The sequence below is a fragment of the Syngnathoides biaculeatus genome, chromosome 19, assembly GCF_019802595.1.
Source record: "Syngnathoides biaculeatus isolate LvHL_M chromosome 19, ASM1980259v1, whole genome shotgun sequence".
Lineage (NCBI taxonomy): Eukaryota > Metazoa > Chordata > Actinopteri > Syngnathiformes > Syngnathidae > Syngnathoides > Syngnathoides biaculeatus.
In genome coordinates this window covers 6,719,545-6,740,597 of record NC_084658.1, presented here as the reverse complement: position 1 = coordinate 6,740,597, position 21,053 = coordinate 6,719,545, and the positions used below count along the sequence as shown (strand labels likewise).

General features: G+C 40.2%; 1 protein-coding gene across 1 annotated transcript in view; it reads left to right on the top strand.

The window, feature by feature from the left end:
- The first annotated feature begins 3,180 nt into the window (after nucleotides 1-3,180).
- Nucleotides 3,181-21,053, top strand: part of dok6 (docking protein 6) — a 52,202-nt gene continuing 34,329 nt past the window's right edge. Inside the window, exons 1-2 of the mRNA XM_061805645.1 lie at nucleotides 3,181-3,262; nucleotides 4,820-5,184. Coding sequence (XP_061661629.1) covers nucleotides 5,119-5,184 — 66 coding nt within the window. The 5' untranslated portion in view covers nucleotides 3,181-3,262; nucleotides 4,820-5,118. The remainder of the gene's footprint in view (nucleotides 3,263-4,819; nucleotides 5,185-21,053) is intronic.

The window sequence follows — 21,053 nt, the reverse complement described above, 5'->3', positions numbered from 1 at the left end:
GATCTGACCACAGTGCATACGCCTGATGTTGCTCAAAGTGGTCAAAGGGAGCGCTCACGGGCTTAACGTGTTTATGCAGACACGTCAAAAATTAGAGGGAGCGTTGTATGTCACTCCAGTTATGTGGAAGCAATACCCTCCCTGTTCATCTGGCCAGGTAGTGGAGTTGCACATATGCCACACAGTCCAGCATATGGTCCTGACATCCATGAATGGCTGGCAACAAGGTCACATGTGTGAGACTCGCTCACAAGAAACGAGACCTTTTCCAAGGTCATGAACAAAACAGGCACATGTGCGTCACCCTGGTATTGCCAAAACTACCCGAGGCAAGAACTGGTACTTTAAACAAGCCTGGAGCTATTGATACACTAGTTATATGATGATATTGTCAATAATTAATGTTTTCACAAAAGTGCAGGTCCTTTATACAGCTATTTTTGAGGCGATATGGGCAAAGCAGCAATTCACATTTCATGGATCCCCTGAATAACCCCCTACCCCTCCATGAAATGCAATTAACTGGTCTTGTTCATGCCCACCATGAAGTTTAACTAATTCAATATATTAAAATTGAGAACATTCTTGATTTTGCCATGATAGTTAAGTGAAGTGTTATAATTTTCTCTACAGCATAAGTTGGCAAACATTCAAGCTCCAGCAGCTAAATATTGAACAGAAAAAGATAAGCGGGGGAGTGAGTGGGTGGGAGGAGGCATCTTGATGCCAGGTCAGCATTTTAAAAAAAAATGTTTTTTTTTGCTCTTCACCAGAGGTGAATGAACAATTCTACATAACCTAAGTGATTGTAATGTTCTGTACTTGAGCTTTTTACAGCGACAACCATCAGCCTGATATGTTAATAGGCACATTGGGAATTGGCTTTGATTGGATGTCAAAGCTTGGAGCAGTTAAAAAAAAAAAAAAAAGACATATGGACATTTCTGTGAAAAGTGAGTCCTTGGTCATGACTTCTCGAAGGACGTCTGCCATGTGGAACAGCTGAGGTCGACTGAACTCTCAGAGGATCCACTCGTAGCATGTTTGTGATTTATTTCATACGGAATATTTCAAGAAAAAAAATAGGTTGGAGGGCCTCTCTGTCCTTCACCGGGGAGGGGGGATGGTGAGAGAATCCTTTTACTTCATGTCGAGGAGGGCGTGAAAGCCTAAAGCCACTGCGGTGAAACCTCCAAAGTTTAATGCCCCAAAAGTCAAACGTTTGGAAGTTCATGTAGGACTTATAATATATTTACAGTGAAGAAAATAAGTATTTGAACACCTTGCTATATTGCAAGTCTCATTACAAAGAGAGTCAAAAACGGCTACCTATGGGTCGTACCTTATTTACCTGCTAGTGGTAGCTTCTGGAATAAGGAATAAGGGTGTTTTATACACGCACACATCCAATGGACTAGTTACTCATTACAATGAGAAACCAGTTAGTTCTTTTTCTCTCCAATGTCTGTTTAGGGCCTCCGTACCCGTCTGGTTTTCTTGGTGTAAAACTGAATTATTGCTTGCAGATTATCTTTAGCAACGCTTGTTGAAAGCTAAATGATGCTACCAAACAGTTTTAAGGTGAATGTTATGAGGTCTCCTGTTTTTAAAATACAGAATTAGCTTTTTGTGCACTGTATTGTCTGCTTTCATCCTCTAACAGGCTACGTCAAAGTGGAATTTTAACATTACACACCACAGGGGACCAGATCTGGCCTGCCGCATGATTTTGTGTGGCCTGCGAAGGCAATTTATGAATTTCAACTTCTGTGATTTGTGTTGTAAATTGTCCCAAAATTTCAAATGGTCATGTCATAAATGATAACGTTGAGATATTGCAAGCAGTATTGTGTTCAAAAGCCCATTCCCCTTGATTTCTGATTCCAAAACTAGCTCATAAATTTCACGTGTAAATATGATTAGGCGAAAGATTTTCATGGCTTCACAGCCATAACAGCCCTCTTAGGGAAATCGTAACTACAATGCGGCCTGTGACAAAAATGAATTCGACACCCTGTTATACACCATCTCATCCTGTACTTTTTTCTGTGGCTTCAGACCAGACCTTTTTTTCACTCAAAAAAGAGAAAATCTCATCCAGTTTCACCACTTTTTCTTCATTATTATTATTATCATTATTCACATACTCCGACATTTATTAAAGCTACAGCATTTATTTTTTTTCTTTTTTACTTTTGCCATTATTATCGATCGTAAACATAAGCGGCATGTCTAACTTGTCTTTGCTCTACGTTGCCCAGACTGTATTTCTAAATAAAGCACCGGTGGTGGGCAGTGTTTGTGGTTATGAGTGCACCCCTTTAAGAGCAGTAGGTGGGCGGTGTCAGGTAAACAAGGAAGTAGAGTGTGTGGCATGGTGTGGCAGAGCAGCAGCTTGTTAGAGACCGCGTTGGATTGGTTTTCATGTGCGTTGAGTATGTACTACAAGTGCACAATTGTGCAGCTTAGAGGGAACGTTGGTGACATAATAATCCACACATCCATCAATTTTCCTCACCACTTATCATCACGAGGGTCACGGCGAGTGCTGGAGCCTATCCCAGCTGTCAATGGACAGGAGGCGGGGTACACCCTGATTTGGTTGCCAGCCAATCACAGGGCATATGGAGACAAACAGCTGGAGTCACAATCACACCTAGCGGCAATTTAGAGTGTCCAATTAATGTTGCATGTTTTTGGAATGTGTGAGGAAACCGGAGTGTAAGTGGTGAAGAAAATTGCAGGCACGGGGAGAACAGGCAAACTCCACACAGGCGGTTCCGGAATCGAACCCGGGACCTCAGAACTGTGAGGTCAACGGTTTACCAGGTGCTCCACTGTGCCGTCTGACAAAATAATATTAAGGATAACAATAATATGCTATTACTTCTTATGTTTTTGGAAGTTTGGATTTTGAGAAGGTTCCAAATTTTTGATTTTGGTCTTCAGTTGAAAAAGAAAAGAGGGGAAATTAATGCAATGCATTAACCACATTAAAACACATCCAGTTATTGAGTCTTGATGGGTAGGACTGTTTTAGCTTGTTATCGTAAGTGAGTCGGAAATTCCACAGATTTAAGAATGGGTTTAGGTCAGGCCTCAGGCTGTAAATATTCTTTCATATTGTGGTCAAAGCATTGTTTGATTATAACAGTGTTGTGTTTATCCTCCACATCAGCAGTCAGTCACATTTTGGCAACAGGAACGACCACAAAGGGCGGAAAAGCAATCGACCGGCAGCGTCAACGTCGTTTTCTTTGAGGTACGTGTGATGAGGTGGCGGAAGTGGAATATGGTTCAATCACACAAAGAGGATTACGGCGCCAAAACAGCTTTGACACATTTTGAAGTTTGAGGACACTTCCAAAGAGACTTGCAGACTATCAGAGAGAGGCTGTTTGTTGGATGGGTGGCAGATTGCTGCACCCTTGTGAATATGACGGGAAAAAAAGAAAAAAAAAAGACGCAATGTTTCACCTTGGGAAACTTGACAGAATAGTGCTCCTCAATGAAAAGCAGAGACCCCTTCTCATGAATAAATGAAAATGTGCGCGCTGCAGGATAACGGTCCTCTTTTGGAAAAGGAAAACCGTGGCTACCTTCATCTACGGCTCTTTCTTACCGCAATATTTGAGAGTGTAAATAGCGGATGTTTGATCCAAGCTGACAGCTGCTTATCTTACTCCATTCTATAAGCCATTTATCTTCTTTTCATTTTAATCTATATAAGTAATGGCAGCCTGTCATATCAATACACAGTAGCTCAGCCATCTGCTGTCCAATGCCAAGAAAATTCCCTGACCATAATTCAACAAACGGAGCCTCTCACTCCACCTATTGCTTTGCCTGACATCGAATTTGTCTTCTGCGCATTTATTTTAAGTGCTTTTTGATTGCTTGTCCGCAGTACTGTGCCCGTAGAAGCCGCGCACCCAGCTTTTTACAGTCATGGTTCTCGCACAGTTTATGTGATCATTTAATACAGCAGAGGAGTAGCTGCTTTTATTTTATTTTATTTTTTTTTTTTTTTGGGGGGGGTCAAACAACATCAGTTCAAGGCACCCTAAATGAAAAAAAAACTGTGCTCATGCACACATGCACACACACACACAGATGCATTCTAAAATTGGATTTCCCTATTAGCAGGCTGTCTGGCAAAAATATGGAAATGATATTCATACTCATACTAGTAATAAAAGAGAGGCAAGGTACAAAGCATGGTACAAATTAGCTGCAACTCTGTCTTGTACATTTGCATAATCCCTTTAAACACAAGACTTTAAAGGTTGCATTAGATGTTACAGAAGGTACATGTACTGTACGTCCGAACGTTTTACTGACTGCACTGTTCGGGCTAAAATTTAGCATGATGACGAAAGTATTTGCTTTAATATTCCCAGGTCAGTAATTCTAGTAGTTATTTTTATTTCGTATCGTGCAACTTTTATGTAGCCTACGTTAACGAGTTAATCAAAATATCAATTTGATGCTCTGCAGTTCAACACCACTGGAAAATATCCCCCTCCCCCCAACCATTATCTATATAGAATATGTTCCAGTTCAGGGTGTTCCCTGCCTCCTGACCGATGATAAACTGGGATAGGCTCCAGCACTCCTGCGACCCTTGTGAGGATAAGTAGCTTGGAAAATGGATGGCTGGATAGATTTTAATATTGCAAAACAACAACAGTAATCAGGGATAAATGTATAGGACAACACAATCCCCGATGTATATGATACAATTTAAACTACTAATAATTCAAAAATTAAGCCCGGCACCTTAATTTATGACCCGGGCTTGACCCCTTCTGTGCCGCAGATGGTGCGATCCAGGAGGCGCGCGGGCGCCCCTGCTCCTGTGAATCAGCTGTCAAATGGTATCTCCCGTCTCCCCCCGCCTTTCCCCGGATGGACCGCGCCGCGGAAGCCCGGCAGCCTGCGCGCTGACACGGGAGCAGGTTGCCCGCCGCTCGCTTCTCCGCCTCCTCCTCCTCCTCCTCCTCCTCCTCCTGCCGCAGGTCTCGGGGACAGAACCTCGAGGGAGACGTTCCGCGTAGCGACCAAAACCCGACAAAAGACAAGAGTCGATTTATTTCTTCTCTGCGGCCCCCTCCACCCATGGCGTCCAACTTTAACGACATAGTGAAACAGGGATACGTGAGGATACGAAGTAAGAAACTGGGGGTGAGTACTGTTGCACTTGCTGACTATTTAGGGAGGAGGAGTTGGAGGAGGAGGAGGAGGAGGATGTGCTTTAGCATCAGGAGCATCTGGATTGGAAATTGGGCTTTAATTGCTCCACTGGAGGACTTCCTGCTGCGGGGTCTTCTAGTGCTAGGGGAGAGAGCAAATGTCGCTCATGTTGCTGTACACACGATGACAGACAGTAGGATGCCACGTCTGTAATAACACTACTAAAATTGTGAAATTCAAAACAATGTTGTTACAATTCATGAAGTTTACTGCATCCATGTGTTGTGCTGCACTCGTAATTTGGATTCGGCTTTTAATACCATATACAGTACAGTGGTGGGGTTCATTTTTCCTGCAAGTGGGCATTTCACTTTTAATCACACCGAATGTGCTGTATGATAAAAGTAGGGTGCAGCAAAAAAAAAAAAAAAAAAACAACAAAACAAAACAAAAACAATTTAGATTCATGTTTTTATGATCACACCCTCTCCCCGTTACCCACAATTTTTTAGAAATCACAAGCCTTATTCATTGATCTACTGTCCCTTACGCCGGATGTATATTAAAAAGCCACAACATTTGGTATAAATGTGTCTTTATTAAGACAATGTCCAGTTTTAGTTTTAATACTTCACTACCAGGGCAGCACCGACCGCTGGAGAAAAATTCCTTGTGTGTTCTATACACTTGGCCATGAAAGGTGATTTTGCAGTGAGTGCAGTTCCTCATCTTTTCAAATATTGAAAATACTAGAATCTTTTTGGCTCGTATACCATTTGAAATCAGTAGAGTGCTTAATCAAGCACAGACTTAATACCCAGAAGTTTGAATCTGATGTAATTGGTGTTTTAAATATTTTATAAATTCGCCAGCTTGGTGCTCATACGTCTAACTGTTCTGTCGTTTGGGTTCAAAACTTTGCTGCAGCCTTTTTGTATGCCCATACTGGGAAGTTTACTCACTTGGTCCCAAAACAGACAAAGACTAATTGATTATACTGTTTTATAAATGTCTATCGGTATCATATACAGTTGTACAGTTAATATTAAATATCTATCAGTCATGTAGTACAACAGTAAACACATTGTTAAATTAATACCGGTCTGACAATCTGAATTAAAAACTGAGGGTTATTATGATTATAAAAGGCAATTACTGTATTGTGACCAGCAATTTTACTTCCCCCACACAGGCGGCCTTCTCTGCTTGCTAATAAGCGTAACATTTAAAGTCTGATCATGTTCCATTTTGCACCACGGGCTACAGGTCTCATTAGTGAGGTCCAAGGTTCTAATTATCAGCCTGGGGTGTACATCATCATTGTTGCTGTATAACTCTGTGTACTAAGAAAGTATCACATCGAATGAATTTGATGGCGACAAATGGTTTGATGGCTTAAATAAAAATGAATGACAGACCACAGAGTTCCTCAATTTTAATGGCCATATTGTGAGCCATGGAGCCATCTGCTTTTGCTCATTATGATAACCGAGAGAACCATCTTCCTTCTGTTAAGGTGTGATGATGGAGACTTTCGATTGCGTCACAGATTCATCCCTTCCTTTTATGCTCTTTGATGCCACAGTGATAGTCATCGTTTTTAACCTTCTCTGCATGGAGTCAGCGCAGAGCGGTTTAGAAGCAGACGGCGTTGGCCGTTAACATGTAAATTGGTGCATATAAAGTTTTAGGGGATGGATTTTCTTTTTTGCCTTGGTGATGAGCTGAATGCGTTTCTGGAGAGCAAGCGAGGACGCTGGCGGCATGGAAGCGTGGCAGTGTCTTTTTCCCGCTTCGCATCCCACCCTACTTCCTACTCCTTTGGCCGTCTGGTGTGTCATCATTGAGATGAAGCTCTGTTGCAATGGCCTCAGAGGACCCCTGCCACATTTAGCTCTGAACATTTATGAGGTGTTATGCGGTCTATTTTATACAGAGAACTTGCAAAATGTTGCTTCTTGGGCTGTTACGCAACATCCAAAAAGCATATAATTGCACAAGTAGGGTCAGACTTTTGTCAAAACCTTCCGGCATTCTAGTGAACTTTAGTCACCCAGGGTTTCTGCAAAATAGGTGCATCAGAATTATCACAGCACAACATTTTATTCCACCTGTACCTTATAAACAGTTTATAGGACTTCAGCTTCTGTTTGTGCATTCAAAAAGCTGAGCCAAGCTGAAATAGATAATTAGCCATCATTTGACGTATACAGTACTTGTGTACTCAGGCAGAGCTTGACGTTCAGATAATCACAACATTCCCACGAGTCAATTTGGCAGGTTACATTTCGACCAAGAATCAGTTCTCTCTGCACCCTGTTGACAGATGCATTGAAATTGGAGAAAAGGTTGCATCGGCACCCCCACCATTGATGAATGTGTTTCGACCTGGAAATTCGATCAGCAGTCTCGTACTCCGTCCAGGTAAATTGCTGGGTTGCCTTTTCCACCATTCTATGCTGTTGCCATTCATAGACCAGTGAACAAAGACAGAAAATCATCTCTGCATGCATCCAACAATTTAATTCAAGTAAAAAAAAAAAAAAAAAAAAAAAGACAACCCAAGTCAGCTATGTTAACTGTACACATCTGGGCTGAAGGTTATCATTTTCATAGAAGGCAAAGATCCAGCATAGACCCAAATATAATTTATTTCTCCCTCTATTGACGCAAAAGCTTGGCCATGACTGTGAAGAGACCAAAAGAGAAAACTGAAGTGATGAACTGAATATTGGAAAAAAGTTCCTTGATTGATGAGCAGGAACATTCATGATAATTGTATTTTATACACACAGTATTTATATTTAAATATAGGAAACAAAGTAGATTAACGAAATTTAGCACTAGTGCCACAAATGAATTCCTTATAATCCTCCTCCTGCTGCTCATTTTGCTTTTCTCGCTGATTTTTATTTAAAAAATGCATTCACAAGGTTCCTAGGAAATAGAGTTTAGAAAATAATGGGGATGTTTTTTCTCCCATCACTCCACTGCTAAATCTTTGACAAATAACCACCACTGATGACAAAAGCGTCTGCCAAACGTTATTCTTTTTTTAGCAAATAATTCCAAATATTCCCATACAGATTTGGAGCAAATAAGGAATTAAGTTTGCTTCCCAGAAAGGTCCTGGGTGTTTTCTTTCTAAAGGTCTCTGAAATATCACATTTCAAGGCAGTTGACCTTCTAATCCCTCCACCTTGCTCTCTAATGTAATTCAGTGCCATTCAAAATGTTTTAAACATTTGTTTTATCAGAAAGAAACCAAGAGCTGTCATTAAAAAGAATAAAAATACATCGAGACTGTAATTGATCATTAGCATTTTGCATTTTAAACCTGCAACATTGCCTTTATGTCAGCTATTTGTAGACCGAAGGCCTCATTGTTTGCCAAGTTAAATGACAATGTTTCGGGCATGCCGACTTCCCCATCACTGTTGGCATGATGGGTTAATTAATCATGATAAATATTTAATTGGCATTGCTGTGCCATGTGCATAAAAATGCACTTAATTCTTAATCAATCCCGCTGCTGCTGCTTAGATTGCTACACTTACAGTATTTTAATTAAATCAACTTTTCCCCTCCATGTTCAGAATCCTCTTGATTATTGTGACTTGTGATTGGTTAACTTTTTCCTATATTTATTGATTTTTTTTTTTTTTTTTACATTTGGACACCTATTTTGTTGCATTATGCACTGCAGTTTGCTTGATCTCGCAGCAACTATCCTGCACAATAAGTGATTAACAATCTGCAGCACGAGTAGCTAGTTAAGGCTTTCCTCCCATAATTTGAAATGCAAATGAGATTTACAGTCTCAGAGGATCTTAAAAAAAAGATTTTCATATTGCGCATTTTTAAGGGATGTTTACATTGTGTTTTTCACCGATTCTCAGTGTGTGGAGTGAGGAAAAACTCATTCATTTACTTCATTTCTTTCCTGCTATATAGTGTAACAAGTACACTTCTTGGCACAACATTTAGGTACACCTGCATAATTTAATGATATCCAATACCAGCCATCCATTTTCTATATACCGCATGTTCTCACAAGGTTTGCCAGTGGGCTAAAACAGAACCCAGCTGAAAGGCTGGCAGGGTACAACCAGTCTTGCATCAAGTACCTGAATGCAATACGTTAGTAAAAATACAAGTATCTTAACAGAACATAATTTTGGAATTTAATTTTTTTAAATGACCGAATCATTAATGAATTTTCCCACATTTAAAATTCCCAACTCTTTAAAGAAGCTAGTGGTTAGAATTTTTATTGTTTGTCATTTTGTTTCCATTTTTTTAATGTATTTACATCAGTAGTATAGTGAAATATCTGCATGTTGTCTGCTGAGCGAAGGTAGCTAGCAAACATTAGCCTAGCCATAATGTTAACCATATGCCTAAATGAACTCATGATAACTAAATGTTTGACACTATTACTTAACTGGATTCATATAAATTAATTAAACTACCAGGTTAGTAAATCTACACATTTTAAGAAATGTAGTGGATTAAAAGTGATACTAGGTAGAAATATAAATAAAGTAATGTACGGATATGTAGAAATGTTACTGAAGTAAAGTATTTCCACGCCATTATATTACACCCTGGACTGACTGTTCGCCAGCCAATCACAGCACATGTACAAAAACAACAATTCACACACATTTACGTCTTTGGACAATTTATAGTCTTCATTTAACCTAAATGAGCCTTCTGGGAATGTGGAAAAAGGCCAGAATACCCGGGGAAAAAAAAGCGTGGGGATACCATGCATCCTCAGCACAGGATGGTCTGTGTCACAAGGCGAGTGTGTTTTCCGGCCACGAGTGAAAATTCTGCCAGCTCAAGGTTGCCTATTCCTTCACACTTCACAATCGAGCAGGTCAGGTTTTGAAGATAGCTTGGTCTTGGCCCAGACAATGCAATGGGGTCTAATCCACTGGTAACAGAAGAATTGGCACACTGTGACTGCCAGAGCAGAGATTCAGATCCCAAACCTGAAAGCTATGAGGCAGATGTTCAAATCACTTGTGCACCTCGCTACCCAAGATTTAATACCCAGTCTAAAAACATAGTTGATTGATGCTATCAGAGATGTTAATTCAACAATACTGTGGAACCTCAAAAGTTGAATGTCTCCAACTGATTAGAATTTAAAAATTTGACAGAAATTTTTGGTCATGCAACCTCAATTCAATTGCCATCAAAGGATTCACGCTGCATGTCATTATTATTATTATCCATTATTATCAATATTGTGTGTGGCTTTTCTGACATTTTACAAAAGAAGCAGCATCCTCACATTTGTGATGGGAAGAATAAACATGAGTACCACAATGGCTCAGTGTAGTTCTACAATAGAATAAAGGAGTACTAACACAAATCCAACATGTAGTCATAGCACCTCTGAAATCAAACATTGTTGAGGATGTACAAATAGTGAAAATACAAGAAAACAAAGTGGTATTAAGTCACTCAAAATTCTGTGCATGTTTGGCTTTTCTAAATGCAGCAAAACAAGCAGAAGCATCAACAAGTTGTGTTGAGAGAAGACAAATGTGAGATGAGAAAAAGAAGAATTGGTGCTGTTGCTACTTAATGTAGCACTGCAACAAAATGTGGTTTCAGTTGAACAAAATTACCTCTGCAGTTTCTAAAAACTTTGGTGTGTTTTCAAAACACTGGTTACAGCTTATTAAGTGATCAGACTCACATTCACCGCAAGATGATTATCTAAGTTAGAGAGGAAACCTTGTTAAACTTTTTTCACATTATCCCTCCCTCATGAAAATATGAATCTGTTTTATAATTGCACTAAATAAGGAGCTGTGATACATTTCTAATAATTCAGCCCTCTCATATACTGTAGCCACAGTAGATGAACAAGGAAACCAAAACATTTACATTTCTGAGGTAGTACATTTCTACACCGCTGTAAAATAGAACCTACATGAAAAGAGTGGAAAAATGTATCTTCTAAGGAAGTAATTGTTCAAAAAGGGCTTCCGTAGCTACTTTAGTTGCATGACTTTGCTCAAGTAAAAGTGAGTTTCTTGCTGAGAACAATACAAATTACAGCGCACCACACTGACGGGAAGTTGCCACGCCAACAGTTTTGGCCGAGCTCATCAGTGTCTGTCATTGATTGGCTCATTTCCAAACAACATCATGTGTGAAGGTCGAGGTCACGAGGTCAACGCAGTAGTCTGCAGGGTGATCAAATGATCAAATGCTTTCTCTCCTTTTTCCAGCCATTTATTTTCACCAACTGGACTGTAGTCGATTGCCTCCATTAGCTAACTTCTTTGTCTCTTTGTGGGCGGCGGAGACAATGGTGCAGTGTTCTCAAACGCACCATCAGTCTCACATATGCTGCTTCTTCCTCACCTCTCCTTGTGTTCTCGCACTTCCCCCGCCCTTCCCCCCCCAAGTGTCTCACCCTCCATACACCCCACTTTTCACAGCCTCTCATCTCTGCTATTTTATCTGTCCTCTTTTCTTCACCTTTATCTTCCTGCTCACCTTTCTGTCTTTCAGTGCTTTACAGACAGCACAAAACCATCCTATTCATCACCCCACACTGCACCTTCCATAACCCCAATGGGCGATTCCTCCTGATACAGTGCACAGCCACACACACACACCACACACACACACACACACACACACACACACACACACACACACACACACACACAGAGAGGCAATTTGGCATGGCTCAACAATGAAGAATTGGCACACACATGCATCCAGCAAACAAGAAAACAACCTACTGCTAGAGGACAGTGTATAGATTCTCAATTAATCTTAATCGGCTGCCTTTGTACCATGCACTTTTCCTTTGCTACATATCTTGGCCACAAGATTTAAAAAAAAAAACAATGTCAATGGGACCTCGCGTGCAGGAAAAACATTTAATGTGGCAGTGACACAGCAGAGGTTTTAGTACAAAACAAGTGATGCTATCAGTGCTGGAGAAGCATTGATGACCTTTGAGTCGTTTGACTTTCACTCCAGGTGCTTGTTTGCTTTGTTTAGCTTCATTGTGCTGCATAGAAAAGGTCATCTGTTGAATATTTGCACACAATTGTGTCCATTCTGGCTTCAAATCGCAACAAACGCTGTCAGTTTGACACTGAATTAAAAACGCAATTCATCATTTGGCCAAAATGTTTACGAAACTAAATATGCATCCTTAGTCTGCCGTGGTGCCACTTTTTTTTTTAATTAGGAAGAATGAGGTCATCAGTAGGTGTGGTAGTCACTGAGTAATTCAATATAAACAATCATGTCAGAAAAACACCAGTTTCAGGAGTAATGCAAAATTGCTTTAACTCAATGGCCTGATGTACCAAAGCGTTTTTTTTGGCAGCCCCGGGCCAAGTCAAACAACACATCGTGGCTGCAATAGTCAACATTACACATGGGGGTGAGGCAGACTCTTTTGACACTTTACAGTGTGATTCAGTTTCAATCCAGAGGGCTTACAACCCAATTTGATTTGAAAGGCTGTCAATATACCTTGATATGTCAGTGGATTCTACATTTTTTCATTTTGTACGTATGAGTATTTTGTTGCTGTTACTACTTTTTCAATTACCTATATTTCCATTCTTAAATTTGTAACATTTGTAAGAGATTAATGTTCACCAACAATGGTGTTTCAATGATCTGCTCATGAGATGACTAAAAAAAAATTCAAAAGAAGTGCTTGTTAAAGGTCAAGTGTCATTCTAAAATTGTGAAATGAAAAATACATATAACATTATTCACTTCAATGTCCACACAAAAAAATAAATATGAGCGGAGAGCGCGTCATCCATGCGCAAAGTTGCGAAAGTGTCATTCGACATCCAAGTGGTTGGTATATTGGCGGCATCTCCTGTCCATGACGTCCCCCTGGACATTCGCCATTGAAAACACACTGTGGCCCCTACTGTGGGACACGGCCCTTCTGACATGGAAGCTCTTTTCAAAGAAGAGAACGAGTGAAGTTACTGGGGCAATATTACCCTATCGTTTCGAGCCATATTCAGATGATATGCGATCACAGCCAAACCGCCTCCCCGTCCGATCTACTTCCGCGGCGGAGTTGAGCCACCGTGGCCCAGCGCTGCTACGAGCCACCCCAGCCGACAAGACCGAGCTGGCCTTGTCGACTGGGGTGACTCATTTTCGCCGCCAAGGTGGCTTATGGCGGCGAGCCGGGCCACTTTACGGCGCGCCGTCACGCCAGCTTTCGCGGGCGAGCTGACAGGCAGCCTTCGCGGGAGAGCCCAACGCGGAAGCCGTCCAATGCGCACATCGACACATTTAGCCCCCCTGTCACGCAGATCTTTTGTTACATTATGAGAGATTATGTGGTCCGCCCCAAATTATTATTTTTTTTTTTAGTGGCTGTATACACACCTACCTGTCATTTGGAACCCACGAAGCTCTCGTCCTTTGCACCCGTGAAATCCATTTTTCACGACAAACCGGGTGTCTTGCAAACTTATGAAGGGTAAATCCATCCTCCCAAGTGTACAAGCAATGTCCAGCAATGCAACGAGCCAGCATTTTGGCTAACACGAAGGAACAACGAGCTACCTTCCCGGAAGTAAAACTAATAGAAACAAACGAGTCCACTTGAGGCGGGTCCTGCCATGGAGATCACTTCCTGCTTCTTCTCGAAAACAAATCCCTCGAGAGGATTTTCATGGTGGGAGTTACAAAAAGCTGTATGTCAAAATCATGTTTTGTGGTGAAAAAACGTATGGGTCCATGTCGGCTGCCGTTTTTTCCATTAATAACATGCTAAAAATCATATATTTCATGACAGTGGCCCTTTAAGGTCATGTTACTATACACTCAGTTTGGCTCTGTGATTTGATGTCCCTGATGTGTACATTGGTCACGTCTTTCAGAAAAGCAGACAGATTATTTAACCTTTTTTAATCCAGGTAAAGCACCTGAGGACAGATTAGCAATGCCAGCCTGACAGTAAAGAGCATCATAAAACAAAACAAAATAAAAGTACATAGCTAACTTTCTTAAGTGATATAGGCACATACCATAGTTACATCATACATTCATAGTACATGGTGTATGAAGGATTCAAAACAGGCTAAAAACAGATACAGCGACTATGTGAGAAGAGGCCAGGATTGGTCAAACTGAGTGTCAATCAATCTACACGCGCAATCGACGTATTGGCCACTCCTGAATCAAGCGATGAGATGGATGGCAAGGTGACTTTTTTTTTGTGCACGTTTGCGATCGACTTTAACTGCCACAGCAAGTCGATCGCGATTGAGACATTGGGCACCCCTAATGTACAGGATGCTTAGCTAACTTTTTAAACAATGATGTGTACACTTGCATAATTTTAAAGTTATTCCAACATAGAAAAAAAAATCTATTGTCGGATCTCAGAGCGCTTGTAGATCACTGCTAGCTGTAAGAGTTGAAAAAGGTAGGGGTGTGAGACAACACTGTTTTTAAGGCCCTGTTTGTCACTCTAAATTGCAGATTTTTTTTTTTTGACTACTACTACTCTTTTTTTTTTTCTGTCATGAAATTCCACACCCTCCAAAATGCTACATCGTACTGCTGTGAGACAATAATAGATATTGAAAGATTTTTATTGTCTTTTGTTTATAATCTTTGGAAATCACAGCAAAACTAAATCTAAACCGTAAACACCTTCCTAAAACAGAAGATAACAAATCACAATGTTATCTCAACAGTGTGGGTTTTGTATAACGGTTAAGTAAGGTCATGGTTATGACTTCACACCCTGTCGAGCTGTAGATGTCAAAATACATTTGCAACAGTCAGAATTGTAGATGTAAACAATGATCAGTCAAACAAAAATCGATCTAATACACATCTGAAGGGAAATCAGGATTCACTTATGTCTTTCAGAAGAATTCAAGAGAATCTACGGTCTACATTGCTCTCTATATTAGCATCTATCAGCTCTTTTCTCACACTTTTGTTGCAGTCAGCTATTTTGGACTAACAAGTGGGTATTTGTGCTCAACGAACTGGAGCCTCGACATGGGCAGCGCATATTGTCATGGTGTTTGTATGCGCCCCTTTGTTGTCGCAGTAGCACCCAACTAAAACAAAGGGCAAAAAAATGGATATAATGTGCCTATTGTCCGTGATGGCACAGCGGTTTAAGATAGGCTTTTGTTACTACGGCGCACTTAAACGTTAACCAAGACAGAACGACCCATCCGGTTTTGTGTGTGTATGGAAATTTTTACTCCAGGAACTGTATTCCTCTGTGAAGCGAAGAAAAGACAAGTCAGCAGACCTGCATCTGTTTGGACTGCGTTTTGTAAACAAGGATGAATATGACTAAAGGGGCACAATAAAATATGTATCTCCATTTGAGAAGTTTAGGGGCACAATAAAATATGTATCTCCATTTGAGAAGTTTATCTTGATCTTCAATCGATCCTCAGTTTATCTGCTCTGCATTGTCTAAATGCCAAGTAGAAATCCCAAAACTGAAGAAAATAGCAACATTTTATAGAATATTGGATTTTTCCACTAACATTTGCATGTAGTTTTCATATCAGCTCTGTTTTGATGGGAATGGTAAATCAGTTTTACAAGAACATTAAAACCCTCCCCCCATTAACATGCTGATTGGGGTTTAGTATCTTGTTCAATGATACAATTTTGACAAGGATTAAACCCATTCAGCCATTTTGGCTGGGAGTCGACTTCACTGCCACCTGAGCCAAACCGCCCCCATGAAGTCTTTAAGCGTGTGGTCATTTTGTTTTGTCACCGTCTTCCACCATGAAACAAATCCTTGACAACCTATCAGCCCTTATTGGCCCAGATGGATCACATTTCAAGTAGGATATAGGAAAGGGTCCAAAAGTTGTTATTCTTAGTGATTGATGTGCCTCTATTAGACAGACGCCTTCTTGAATAAATCTGTATGGGCTCCACTTAAGAGTTTTAAACCATTGAGTACCAGTCTTGATCTAAAAGCTCTTGGAATTACAGTAGTGAGGTATATATTTTGAAAATCTTGGCAGTTTTGGATTAGCACTGTTTGGTTGCCTTAATATGTCTTGTTCTACAAATAATTGGAACACTTTCAGAGTGTGACACGCCACGCTCTTGCAGTTTCCTCTATCGTGCTTTTTGTATCTCCACTGTTTGAATCCCTCCACAATCACATCACCAACACCTTACCAACCATAACAGTTTTGTGTTGCAATGTTTTTCAATGAGTTTCTCTGCAAACTGCTGTGTGTGTTAATCCTATTTGGCAAATTCCAAAGGGACTCCTCACAACGATATAATCTTAGCATGAAAAAAAAAAGAACATCCATACATTTTAAAACTTGAATATGTCAGGAATATTCAACAGTAATGAACAGTCAAAAATTTATAAACTTTATCCATATACAGCCATCTGATTGTTTTTTTTTTTTTTTGGCCATATATTGCTATTGTACCCAGTGAAAAGACATCAGGTTCTAAAGCACATGACATTATACAGAACTTGTTGACTAGTGACTTGCTGTTGGATATGGTACTTTCAACTCATTTCAATATTGCGCCAGATTCGTCTTTCTTTTGGCCCAAAACAAGGCTAAAAGGAGAATGACGACCTTAGATTTGCTTTAAATTGTGGCTACAAACTTAACTGAGAAAGAACTTTTATGACCAAGCAGGACAGCTTGTGGCCAGTATAGTTTTCACACTATATGATGGCTGCCTGCTGTGTTTTATGGTTTCCTTTCGCAGGTGCTTCACCACTACCCCGTAGGCTGACAATATCTAATTATCTTTGCAAGTCCTAGAATGTTAATTTGAAAGAAAAATTCAGTGTAGGAAATTAAACAACAGTGGATCGGGAATGGAATCCCGAGGGACTCCATATGCTGATTAAGTATGAACGGACCAAGTGCTTCAAATGGTTTCCTGTAAAATAGCCAAGAAACATTTAATCTTTGAATACATTAGATGAGCATGTCATCAGTAAAGAAAACGCATTTCTTTTTTATTACACTTCCTTCCTGGACCTCTTACTAGTTCTTCTTGGCTCACTGACCGTTAAAATAATGAATAATGTAAGATGAGCGATAACAACTGAGTTTTAGTTCCGACGCACAAATTTCAACTACCACGCAAAGCTGTGATTTTACTTTTATCTTTCATATTGCATTGCTACATTGAGCACCTACACTGGAGACGCACCTATAAAGGACCAGGAAGAGAGGAAGCAATCATGGCTCCATGAACACTTCCTCTTCATCCTCCTTTGCTGGTCGTCCTCTACTCATTAATCAACACACCAGCCCCTCGTGCGTCCCTCTGCAATTGAGCTCATTTTTGCATTTGAGTGTCTGTGAACATGTTGCGTTCTTGTGCATTTGTCTATGTATTTGCAGTGTTCTCTGATTTTAGGGTCACTTTCTATGCTGTAGTAATGTATGACATGACATAATGTAGGTGTAGGGAACATAATTTTGATTCTAGAATCCTAGCCAACATCCGGTATATTCAGATTTTGAAGGTCAACCGTCACCTTCATAAAATTCACATTAATGGTTAGGACATTTCAAGCGTTATTCTTGTAGAACCTTAGAAGCATTTAATATTAGAGTTTCTGCTCTAAAAAGATATTTAAAGGCAGGGATTTTCAAGACAGCTCAAAGTGTTTTCATATTCAGATTAGTCACTGTCATCCTTTGAGTCCAAATTGTAATAAATTATAAACAGACAAATGGTGTTACATTTGTATGCGGGGCATCAAAAGAACAAAAATACCCCTTCCTTTTATTTTTAAATCACCTTTGGACTGTATATTGAGATCCTCTCCCGCTGTTACCTTTCATCAACCTGCTTGCCAAGCATATTCATGCATAGCCAAATATAGCCTCAGTATGTCTCTGTCTCTCTGGCTTTAATCCACTCAACATGGTAAACATTATTACGGTCCTGGTTGGAAATACTGTAAATATAAAACCTAAGCTGTTTTACATAGAGGTAAATATTCTTGCTGTAAATTTACCCATGCTGTTTATTTTTAGGTGGTCCTAATTATTCGCCCATGTAGTATTAATGTGTTGGAAAAACCTTGACCTTGCATTAGTGTCTGCGTGGGAAGGAGGCAACTAGTGAATGCCACCTGTCCACGTGGAAGCTTTGTTTGTTTCTTTTTGTTGGGAGATTAGTTTGCACCAGCCTCCCTTCCTCCCTCTTTCGTTCTCATGGGAGTTCTTTTAATAGTAAGGAGGCGACAGTTTATCTCTCCGCTCGAAATTTGGTAGCCACCCAGTTCTTGACATTGTCTTGAAAATTTGCAGCTGACTATTCGGTGTGGCATCCAAAACTGCCTGCTTGTACTGCTCATATTGTATCATTCTAATGAGCAGAAATGACCTCAAGAGTTGCAACAGCCAAGGCAATGGCTTTTTCATATTTCTGCAAGGAGTATTGTTCGGGGAGGGAATTTTGAGCAAGGTCTTGCCAGGGGAAATGGAGCACACAATAGTGGTGTTGGCGGTGGCGCTGTGAGCGGATCATTCAAAGGTCATGAAGGAGAAAAAAAAAATAGCTCATGAGAGTCATAAACAATTGAAAACAGAAGGTCAATGGAAAAAGTTTGTGGGCGATGCAAAAAGGTCATATGCTCATTTACAAGTTGATAGTTTACAATAACTTGAACAGTCAATTTAAAAAAAAAGAATTAATTTGTGATCAACTAAAATTTGAGGTTTCAGCAAAATATGACATTTAGGAGGAAGTATGTATCTCCATTTTTAAAAATACGATTCATTTATGATCAACTTTTAGGCGGTACGGTGTTGCAGCTGTAGAGCGTTGGCCTCACAATTGTGAGAACCGGGTTTCAACTCCTGCCCCCCCGTGTGAAGTTTGCATGTTCTCCTCATGCCCGCGTGGGTTTTCTCCAGGCACTCCGGTTTCCTCCCACATTCCAAAAACATGCATTAATTGGAGACTCTAAATCGCCCCTAAGTGTGATTGTGAGCGTGTCTGTTGTCTGCCCGATGACACCTGGGATTGGCTCCAGCACTCCCATGACCCTCGTGAGGATAAGCGGCTCAGGAAATGATGGATGGATCAACTTTTAGATGAGGTTTCAGCAAAATATGACATTTAGGCGGAAGTAATTACTGTCTGTTTGTAAGACCTCAAAAGAGGTTGGACGTTGGACTTACAATAGGTTAATTGGCCATTCTCCATTCTCTTGTTACTTGTTATCAGGTATTGAATTGGCATTTGACAGCAGTTTGACTGGAGCTGCAAATGTGTGATCTCCAAGGAGAGCTTCCACTGAAGAAATCGAAGCGAAGGAATAACTCATGATCCAAAGCGTACCAGATCATTTGTTAGAGATAGCCAAGGCAGTCTTATGGCATGGGCATGTATGGCGGCTACTGATACAGGCTAATTGTAGCTTATTGATATGCTTGTAGAAAGAATAAAAATAATTCTGATGTGTCTACATAGGGTTATGTATTTGTTCATTTGTAGATAAACTGTTATAAATGATGCTATATTTAAAAAATATTTTAAATGGATAGGAAAATCTCTGAATGGCTTATGCTCCTGTGGAAATCTCTCTCTGGATATTAACTTAACTGTTTTTTTTTTTTTTTTTTTTTTTGCGTACCGGAATTAAATTTCCGATTTCTGTCACCCATCACAAGTGTTCTCACACTTGCAAACGTCACATGTTCAAACTTTAAAACAGGTTGGCAGACTCCATGTGTGTGCTGCAATAACTAGCACGACTACGGGTTGATGATATGATGGTTTTAGCTATTATAAATACAATTATATATCAATTGCACTGTTAATTCCGTGGGTGATATTCCCCAACATCGTGGTCACCTGAGATGGATGAACAGTGATGAAGCAGTCTTGATTTGCATTTTATTTTATAGACGCCAATATTAATCAGAAGACATAGTTTGGAGTAGTGGTGACATAGCCTTGCAAACAGGTTGATTGCATTTTAAAAAAAATTCAGTCGGTAACATTCAAATTCTAGTAAATTGATTGATGCTTAACTTATTACAGTTTTTGAGAGACTGAATTCACAGCAATTTTTCTGGTTGCATCTTGGTACTGAACTCTATTTGGGCCACAATGTTAGGATTATCACCAATAAATAAAAATGATCTGAAATACAAACGTTTCCCCTTGCTGTGAACACATTAATGCATCAAAATAACCCTTCCCCATTAATAATAACCATAGCAAAATGCAGCCTATTTATTTCCGTGAACTTTTCACCCCTGGCAGTTGTGGTGGTCGCCTCGTCATCAGACATATTACATTGCGCACTTGCACGCATCTCCCCTCTTATTTTCCCAGTGCTTCCTTCTCATTTTAGAGAAATATCTGTTGGCTGAAGTGATAATTTCATTCCTCAGCGATTTCATGCTGGGACACACAGTAACACTGAATTGTAGCCCACTTCCCGCAAAAGGCAGCGTGTTCTTTGTGAGGGAGAGAGACAAAAACAATATGACAAATTCCATTGGACATCATTCTGTGACATGAAAGCACTCCGCCACAGTTTCTTCCCCCGGACCCACGTGTTTACTCTCCGGCGTCATCTTTGATTTGCACACGGAGTCAAGTTAGTTCCAATGAGGACAAATCTTGCTTGTGAGCACATGACTGTCGCGGAGCTTGCTGCTTTCCCAGCTATGTTTATCAGAGGAGCAGCCCAAACATTAGTGAGCAAGTACCTCTTCAGAATTAATCTGCAGGGGGCGGGGTGGAGGGGACTTGCACCACTGCGTGAGGATTACTGCTTTTTAGGGCCTCTAATTAAATTCAAATAACAAAAACAACTGTGCAAA